The following is a 9920-nucleotide window of genomic DNA, read 5'->3' on the forward strand; positions in this document are numbered from 1 at the left end:
GCGCGGTCCAGCAGCGGCGGGGCGGCGTTTCCCGGCGTGCCCCGCGGCGGATTGTACACAATCATCATGGCCGCCGCCGCTGCCGCCGCCGATGGTACGAGCGCGGCCGGGAGCGCGGAGCCCGCGGTGGCCGCAGCGCGGGGTATCGGGAGCCCGCGGGGTCCGGAGCCCGCGGTGCCGGTGCAGGGGGCGGCGGGGCGGGCCGGGGGGCGCCAGCGCGGGGAGCCGGCCCCGGACACGCTGCGGGCAGCGCTCCGGGGCCGGAGCGGGGCCGGGCCGGGGCAGCTGCCGTGGGCCGGGATCTTCCTGTCCGCTCCCCGCAGGTGCCGAGGAGCCGGGCATGGAGGCGGAGGCGCAGGAACTGCCGCTGGGCTGCGGCGGGGCGGGCGGCTCGCCGGCGGCGGGGCGGTCTCCGGACGGCGAGGAGCGCCGGGAGCCCCCGCAGGCGTCTGTCAGCAACGGCAGCGACGAGGACGGCGGCAGGGAGCTGGTGGAGCTGAAGGTGATCTGGAACAAGAACAAGTACGACGTGAAGTTCTGCCTGGACAGCACGGGAGCCGAGCTCAAGCAGAAGATCCACTCGCTCACAGGTGCGTGGGGCCGCCGCCGCCTGCCGCGCCTCCCCCGCGCCGCCGCCGCTCCTAATCGCTGTGCTTGCCCCTAGGCCTCCCGCCCGCCATGCAGAAGGTCATGTTCAAGGGACTGCTGCCCGAGGAGAAAACCTTGCGGGAAATCAAAGTAACGAACGGAGCGAAGATAATGGTTGTGGGCTCTACCATCAACGACGTGTTAGCAGTAAATACACCCAAAGAGGCTGCTCAACAGGACGTCAAAGCTGAGGAAAACAAAAAGGAGCCACTTTGCAGACAAAAGGTAACTAATATCTCAATAACTGCTGGTGTGGGGGAGTAACACTTTGGATTTTATACACCTTTCTTTATATGTGTGTGTATTTGAGAAGGCTGTTATCCTTGGCATTATGTTGGAGTTCCACTCGTTTTGATAATTACTTGGCAGTATTTTGGAAGTGCACATTGAAGTTTGAAAGTCACTGATGCCCGTGTGATCAATGCCTGTGAACAGCCCTCAGCTGTGTCTCAGTGCCATTGGGATGTGGTCAGGGGGCAGCTGCAAGCACACTGCAAACTTTATATGATTCCTGTGAATTTAATTTCTGTTTTTGTGTTGCAGCAACACAGAAAAGTGTTGGACAAAGGAAAACCTGACGACGTGATGCCTTCTGTCAAAGGCGTGCAGGTGCGTGAATAAAGCCTTGAGACGCTCAGAGTCACAGAGAGACTTCTCTGTGGTTTGAGACCCTTCCCAGTGGTTCAGTGGTTCCTTGCTGTTGTGGCAGAAGGCTGGAGGGATGGGTGGTCCTTTGCTGAGAAAGCTGGGGGTTTGTGTGTTTCCTGCCCAGCCCTGGCGTGACCGGTGCGTCTCGTTGCAGGAGCGGCTGCCCACGGTGCCGCTGTCCGGCATGTACAACAAGTCAGGGGGCAAAGTCAGGCTGACCTTCAAACTCGAGCAAGACCAGCTCTGGATTGGTACAAAAGGTGAGCACCTCTCAGCCTCGGGGATGAGCACTTGGTGACTGGGCTGTGACTGAACTGTGTGACCTAGAAAAGCTTCTCCTCTGACTAAACTGTGTTTAGGGAATGATGTTGGTGTTGCAGCGCTTCTAAAAGCTTTGTTTCCTTTCCTCACGTGCCATTCTCCCAGGGCATTGAATAGTACTTGATACTCCGCATCAGTTCCTGGAAAACTGCAGTTCAGTGGTGTCAGCAGACTGAGGGTCCAAGGTGCTGTTCCTGGCTCCAAATGTCAATGGGCATTCTGGCATATCTCAAAGCACTCCATAAGCAGCATGGATTTGATGCCAGCAGTACACAGGGGCCCAATGGCTTAGACAAGACTTGGAGGGAAAACTCAGAGCTGGGATAGAAACTGGGAGTGTTGGCATCTCTGGCACTCCCTGTCCTTCCAGCTGAAATGATGTGAATGTCTTGTCTCAGTAATGCCCAGCTGTGGTGCTGTGCAGAGGGCTTGGTGTGCAGTGGCGAGTGCTGCCAGGAGGAGCTGGGGATGATGTGCCTTGCTGAGGATGTCTGTGTCCTGGTTGTGCCTGGGATGGAGTTAGTTTTCTTCCCAGGGGCTGTTTTGGGTTGGGATGGGAGCAGTGCTGATAACAGTGGATGTTTTGGTTGTGGCTGTGCAGTGCTTCCCTCAGTCAAGGACTGTTTGGTGTCTCAGACACTGCCTCTGAGGAGGCATGCAAGGAGATGCAGGGAACTGGCCAGGACAGCTGGCCAGAGCTGGCCAAAGGAACATTTCCCACCATAGGGCATCATGGCCAGTATAAACTAGGGGCAGTTGGCTGGGAGGGACTGGTCACTGAAGGGGGACAGGCTGGACATCAGTCAGCAGTGGGGAACAGCTGTATTGGGCATCACTGTTTTCTCTGGAGTTTCTTTTTTATTTTTTTTGTGACTATTATTATTACCATCAGTAGTAGTAGTATATTTTACTTTGTTTCAGTCATTAAACTGTTCTTAGCTCAAACCACGCGTTTTTCACTTTTTCCCAGTTCTCCTTCCCATCTCAGTGGGGCAGAGGGAGTGAGGGGCTGCGTGGTGCTTAATTGCTGCCTGGGGCTGAACTGGGATCCCCCACCTGCCAAGGAAGCTGTGCTCCTTCAGTTTGGCTGGGCTGGGCAATATGCAGTGATGAGCAAGAGGGATGGGAGTGCTTGCTCACTGTGCCAGTACAGCAGCCTGACTGGGTGGTTACACTGCCTCCAGCTGCTACAGTAGGTCCAAAGGAAGCAGAAATCCCAAAAGTTTTTGACCCTTTCTTTGTAGGACAGACTTGACTGTGAAGCTTTTTTGTGGCTTTAAAATCTCTCTAGGTGCCAGTTGCAATGATTTCCTCCTGGGCAAAGTGATGGAGCAAGGCATTGGGGGTGGTTTTAACTCTCTAGGTTGGGCAGGCAGATTTTTCTGTTACTGATCCCAGGTTCTAAATCCATGCTTAGTGTTTAGGGGGTTGATCTCTTCCATCACCCCCCAGATGAGTTTCCAAGTGTAGTGTTTCTGGGGTGTTCTACATGGCATTGCTTAAGCTGTGAATTTGATTCTTCCTGTAGTCATATGTTTCCTGAACCCTGTTTCCCTGCTCCCCGAGTTAGCAGCAGCTTGCAGCCTCTAGGGAATGGTTGTGATTGCTGGCTGTTATTGGGAAAAACTCCTTCCTCCTCTGAGAAGCCATGGCAGAGGCCAGCAGGTAGGGGCTGGGGTGAACACATCTGGGTGTTGGCACAGCTTGTCACCTGCTGGCCCTGCAGAGTTGGAATGGTTCTTACCCCAGCCCTGCAGCCTCACAGGGGTTTGTGCAGGTGTTTGTAGTCTGAAGCTTGGCACAGGCAGCTGCTCCCCAGTGGCTCAGTGGCAGTTGCACAGAGGCATGGATAATGGGATTTGTCTGTTGCTGGGATACTCAGAGCAGAAATCTATTTGGGGGATGCTGAACAAGGGCAAAATGGGGTTTTACCTCCTGAATGGAGTCACAGGTCTGAACAGGTAGTACAGAGTGAGCTCAGCTATGAGGCAGAGAATATTTTTCCTTATATCACTGTTTATCTCCCTGTGTGCTTTCTGTAGGTAGGTTTGAGGGTTTTTGGATAACAAATTAAATAGATCTGTCTCAAGAGCAGTTTCTCCTTTCTAAAGTGTTTTGGGTATTCTCTGCATTGTATCCAGAAGATAATTTTCACCTGATGCTGGATGCTTGAACTGGAAGGCAGGACCTTGGAATTGAGTGTGTGGAAAGGAGAGAGGATAGAGCTGATGGGAAAGCTCTGCCCTGGACCATGTTCCCTGTGGCTCTTGTCGTTGCCTCTGGCTGCTGATGTTACTCTGCCATGTAATTGTAGTCCTTTTTGGGGCTTCAGTTTCTCTTACCTGTTTCTTTCCCTATTTTCTGTGTTATATTCTCTTCCCTGTACTTCTCTGCACGCTGCCTCAGGGTAAAGCCTGGCCTAAGCTTTCAGAGTTAGGTCAGCTTATCTTTGCCAGCTTTCAGGCTTGCTGTTGAGAGTTCAGTGCAGTCCTTGGCAGTCAGTCCTGAGTGTTCCCATACCTGGACTGGATTCCATAGGATGAACATCCCTGCTGCTCCAGAGGAGTTCCTTATGGGAAAACATTAAGTAAATCCTGGGATTTCCCATCGCTCAGTCTAGGCCCAAATGATGAGCACTGAAATGCTCCGTGTGATGCAGGGAAACTGTGTGATCCAGGTTTGGATTCCTTCACAGTGCTGGGTGCCAGCTGTGGGTGTGGGGGGTGTGGTGCTGCAGCCACCACGTCCTGGGCAGCAGGTGTCCAAAACTCACCTGGAGGGGACACTGCTGGCCTGAGGAGATTTTGGCATTAATGGAGGTGATGTATGAAATGAATATGAATACTGCTTCCCCGCATGTCAGAAATAATACTTTGATCAATTTTAATGTAGAGAGAACAGAAAAGTTACCCATGGGGTCCATTAAAAATGTGGTGAGTGAACCTATTGAAGGCCATGAGGATTATCACATGATGGTGAGTAACAGCTCTACTTTAATCATATCCATCTGCTTCCTTCATGCAGCACACACTGCTGAGGCTGCAGGTCAGAGCAGGCTGGAGGTGGATGGTGGTTCCAGCCTTGTGCACATGGGGACATGGGCTCCTCTCACACTGTCAATATTTTGGGTCCACATTTAATATCTGCAGCTGTGTGGAAATCCAGTGTTGTCACACAAACATGAAGTGCTTAAGCATTGTTTTGTATCTTCTGACTGTGACAGTGTTAAATTGGTAAACATGTTCACAACATAGCTCATGATTACTTATTGATAGGGATATTTTTGGTACCTGGTTTAATGTCTTGATTCTGTGGTATTTATATGAACAACAGGCCTTGATGCAGGTTAAGAAAAAAGGGATTTGATGCTGTAATATCTTTTCATACCTGTAATTTTCTGAACAACTCGCATGGGATCTAGCAAAGTTATATTTCAGAAGAGAGCTGTGCTAATCTACTGAAATTTTGGCTGTTTATTTTAATCCATGGTTTTTTTTAGATCCTGCTTTTCACAGCACAGTAACTAACTTTTGATGTTGAAGTAAGTTTCTTTTCTATAAGAAGTCTGTATCCTTCTTTTGCGGGAGGAAAGGGAAATATTTTTTCCTCCCCCTAAAGTCATGGCCTGCAGGAGGGTGCTGCTCTAGTCTCTGTCCAAGTACTTGATTTTTGATCATCGGTGTGAGAAGAGATCCTCTTCAGCACATGTTGCAATAAACTTAGCCCACAGTAAGGGCAGAGGCTCTGGCATGCCATGGTGCCCCTCTCCTGGGCATAGGAGGGAAGTTGAGAGTAGGACATTATGTCTAAATATAAAATCCTGTGACTATAAAAACACGGTCATTGTCTTGTTTAGTTCCTGTTTGGCTTCTCAGCTCTGAGGTTTCTTTGGAGACTCTGAGTTATGCTTCAGGTTGTCTACCAGAATAATTTCCTCATGTTCTTGAAACTGGCCAGGAGTTCTGGTTGGTGTTGTGATGTTGTAAAAGGGAAGAGCTCATGGTTTCCTCAGCCTCTGCAGCTCTTGTTCTCTGCAATGCTCCTTTAATTGCCCACCAAGGAGCTGTGGAATGCCCCGAGTGCTGCAGGGAGCAGCAGGTGGGACAGGCTGGTCTGGTTTGGCAGTGGATGAGCTGTGCCTGTCCACTGGCACCAGCTCTTTGTTCCCATGTGTAAATGTTGTCATTTTTAATTGCAGGCATTTCAGCTGGGCCCAACAGAAGCATCTTACTACTGGGTCTATTGGGTCCCAACTCAGTATGTCGATGCAATCAAAGACACGGTGCTGGGGAAGTGGCAGTATTTTTGAAAGCACGCTCACCTCTGGCACAGGAAAATGACACAAATCTAAGGACACTGCTGGGAGAGGCCTCCAACATCCCTGGATGTGACAGTCCTGGAACTTATTATTAAAACATGCTAAATGAGGCATGGATGGAAGCCAGAGGTGATGTTCTTTCACCATTAGTTTACTTTTAACTTAAAGATTTCACCATCCCTTTTCTGCAGTCAGCTTCAACCATATTTAAAGCAAATACAATGGAAATCAATAAATCTTAATTCACAAAATATTGTGTGTAATACACTTAAATCTGCTGAGAGTTGATCTTCCAGTTTAGTTTTAAAGAGAAAATATTGCAATGTATTATTGAGGATTTTTTACATGGTTTGAACAAAACCAAATATTTTCATAATCTCTGAGTTATCAGCATTAGACTTACTTTAGTGACTTGGTTGTGAAGGGGACTTTGAGGGGCAGATTTTTAAGAGCTAACTGTAGCAGAGCACAGCGTCGCTGTTGGTGAAGCCATATCCCGCTGGCCCTCCAGGGCAGCCTCCACTCCTTGGTAGCAGAACTAATTCTTCGTTTTCACCCAAAGATGCCCTGCTTGCTTGGGATTTTTCCTGGCCTTTTCCCGAGTCTGGCAGCTCCAGGTTGGTTGGTGTAGCGTGTTTGGAGCAGGTGAATTGTGCAGGGATGCTTTGTCGTGGCAGGTGACCCAGTGCTGCCAGCTGCTCCCTCCCGTGCCCGGCCAGTGCTTCACCTCCTGCCCTGGGCTGCTGCATTTCAGGAGCATTTTCTTGCTCATGCATGTTGCAGTCCAGGATCATTTTGCAGCTGCTGCGTTGACACTGAGCTGTTGGACTGGGAGCACCCTTGTGCTGCTGGTGTGAGCAGGGGGACACAGTGGCATGGACATGGATGGAAACACCGTACCGCTGCAGGGGGACACAGATCTCCCAAAGGGAGGGAACCACCGAGACCTTCCTGCCCTGTTTGGGGTGGGGGAAGTAAGGAAGAGAGAAGCTCCAAGGCTGTTTTGGATTCTTAATAACAGCAGCAGTCTTTGTGAGCTGGATTTGAAAATTTGTAGTGATGGAATTCAGTGAATCGTACTTTTAGATTAACCATCCAGCAGGGCATGTTTTGAAATGCAAACCACCTTCCAACTTTTCTCCTGCTCCAGTTCACAAGAAGCCCTCACACCCGATTCTGTCAGAAGGAACGTGCTGTGCCTGGGGCTGTGGTGCTCTGTGTGTCATGCCAGCCATCCATGTGCCATTTCTCTCAGGTGTTCTGAGCAGAGCCCTCAGCCCTGCACCGGTGCAAAGCCCATAGCAGGTGGCATTGTGCAGCCAGACTGGAGCAGCTCACACATCCCTGCTCTGCATCAGCACTGGGGCTCAGTGCTGCTCCAGGCCAGTAGCTCAAAGCCATGCAGAAACAGCCTTTTAGGAACAGCCAATCTGAATATGCTCCACGTCCACCCTTCCCTCTTCTTGAGGGAAGAGCCCAGTTGAAGCACAGCAGTGCAAATTCCCAAATGAGTATTTATTTTACTTTTATTTTACTTGAGAGACTGGAAAACACATTGGCTTTCTGGTAAGCGTTGAGGTCACATATTTCCCTGTAGCCTCTAGACAGCAGCTTTTAGTTTGCATTTTCTGTTTGAGCAGACACGCAATTTGAGTTTTAAAGGTGTTTCATATCCTACATCAAATCTAGTGCTGTGCTTGTTACTCCTGTAGCTTGGGGTATTTCCTTTCTGTGTACAGGCAGCAGCAGTGTGTCCTGGCACGCGTGGCTGGGCCAGGAGAGCTGTGTCAGCTCCCTTGGCTGCAGCAGTGGGGGCAGAGAGGAGCTGGGCTGCCTTTACTGGTGACAGTGTCCTGGGTGAAACACAGCCATCACACTTGTCATTTCCTAGTTGTCAGCCCTGGTGTAAAGGCTGAAATTAACAATTTGTTACCTGATGGAAGGTGTGGGCACTACAGGATAAAGCAGAGGGGTGACACTGGCTCTTTCTGTCACCTGGGGCCATGTTGCCACCTTGCTGGTTCTGTGATGATCAGCTCCCATTTGTTCCTCAGTGTGCTCAGACCTGTCAGTGCATCTGTTTGTGTTCCCTTTCCTTTCCTGTTCCTCCACCCCCTGGCCCCTGGGGAGGGCAGCAGCAGTTGTGGTGCCCTGGTGCCCGAGTTCAGCTCCTCCCCAGCTCCTGTGGCTTCTGTGCAGGACGCAGTGACCGGGTGAGTAACTCTGGGGCCAGTGGGGACAGGCACTGACCACTGCTGGGGCACAGGGCACTGTCACACCTTGTGCTAGGGGCACAGCTGCCCCGTCTTGGGCCACACACAGCCCAGCAGCTCAAAGGAGACTCAGCACAAACCCCTTGGTTACGTACAGATTTTAAACATGAAGAAAATACTATACAGTAAGAAAATGTGATCCTGTTTAGGCACTTCCTTGCAGGTTGGATCTGATTGGAAAAATGAAAATGTCTCATTTTTTTGTTCTATGTGCAAAATTTGAATTAAAATTAAATTTAATTCAATTAAAATTAAAATTAAAATCACAGGAAAGTGACTTATAAATGCTTTAGTTGGTGTTTATTGGCTCAATATCCCAGGCTTCTTGGAATCTCTTTGAAATGAGTATTCTAGTTAAAATTAGCAGCGCTGCTTTTAGGATCCTTTCTCTTTGGGGATGATGTGGAGTTGGGTATGTTCTGGCATACACCAGTTTTTCCAAAGCAGTTACTGACATTAAGAAACACCCTCTTTTTAGTGGGATAGTGCCACAATTGCCTCTCAGCCATTGCCTGCCTCTCTCAGCTTTGGATTTTGCTCTCTGGTCACTGTGACCATCCCAAGGCAGACTCAGAATAACCAGTGATCCCAGGGAGGAGTTTGGTCCTCAGTGAGACACAGTGTGTGAGTAAGTTGTGAGTACACTTGGAACTTGGAGTTGGTGATAAAGATGGTTCTGAGATCTGACATTCATTCTGTGGGCATTCAGTACCAGCTGCACAGACGTGTATTTCTGTTAAATCACAATTTACCAGGGTGCTCCCAGCAGCGACTGCTTCCTGCTGTGTGTAGGTGTGATTCCCCGGGAGCACCCTGGGGTGCCACTCCATATGAGGTTGCACTGTGTGTTTTCTGGGCTTGCTAATTGCAGGTTAAAGTATTGGTGACACAAATGCAGGTCCCTGCAGGACACAGCTGGTGTTTGCTGTTGGCTGCTCCCAGAGCCCAGGCAGTGTCCCCTCGTTGTTGCCATCTTGGGATTCCTCCTGCCTGTCCCCCAGCTCCTTCCCTACCTTGTTCCATGACACTGGGTACCACAGCTCACCTGTGTGCCATCCCTTCCCCTCTCCATGCCCAGTACTGTAGTCCCAGTACTACTTGTCCCAAGTTCAGTATCCTTTCCTCTGTTTGTGCATCCCAAGTGTAAGCAGTCCCAGGATCACTGCTTCCTTGGGAATGCAGAAGTGTTGTTGCTCAGCCTGGTTGGGGTTTGAACAGACTGTCTTGCATGAAGAGCTTGTGTTACTCGCATGGTTTCATACCAAGTTTAAAGTAAATGATTAATTTCCATTAATGACTTTGATGAGGAATGTGTAACTACAGTCAGGGTGTTCTGGTGACGGAAGAGAGGGATCTGGATTCCAAGGAGATAAACTCACCACCACCACACCGTGCTGGTGCCACACACACCCTGCCCAGCTTGCACCTGCTGGCTGGTGCCCACTGCTCCATGCTCTAAGGGCCAAAGAGAAACAACTCCCTGCTGCTGCATGCCCAGGTGGCACGGTGGGGTCTGCTCTGCCCCTGCCACAGCCACGGTCCTGACCCCGCCGCTGCCCCGGGCACTCCCTCCCTGCTCCCGGCCTTGCAGGGCTTGTTTCCAGACTCCCCTCAGTTTACTTTTCTTCCTTTGTAACTTGATTTTTCCAGTGGAGCCGTTTGCACCCTCAGTTCTGTCCAGCACCTCTCCCCACCTGTTAGGATGAGGCCGC

At 50.4% G+C, this 9920-nt stretch overlaps 1 protein-coding gene across 1 annotated transcript; it reads left to right on the forward strand.

Moving 5' to 3' along the window:
- Nucleotides 1-334: 334 nt before the first annotated feature.
- On the forward strand, nucleotides 335-6186 carry UBFD1 (ubiquitin family domain containing 1). The gene is made up of 6 exons (XM_063171510.1): nucleotides 335-590; nucleotides 665-873; nucleotides 1192-1257; nucleotides 1451-1556; nucleotides 4510-4592; nucleotides 5816-6186. The coding sequence occupies exons 1-6, from the start codon at nucleotides 341-343 to the stop codon at nucleotides 5924-5926; spliced, it is 825 nt and encodes a 274-aa protein (XP_063027580.1). The 5' UTR covers nucleotides 335-340; the 3' UTR covers nucleotides 5927-6186.
- Nucleotides 6187-9920: the final 3734 nt, after the last annotated feature.

This window comes from Melospiza melodia, chromosome 18, assembly GCF_035770615.1.
Source record: "Melospiza melodia melodia isolate bMelMel2 chromosome 18, bMelMel2.pri, whole genome shotgun sequence".
Classification (NCBI taxonomy): Eukaryota; Metazoa; Chordata; class Aves; order Passeriformes; family Passerellidae; genus Melospiza; species Melospiza melodia.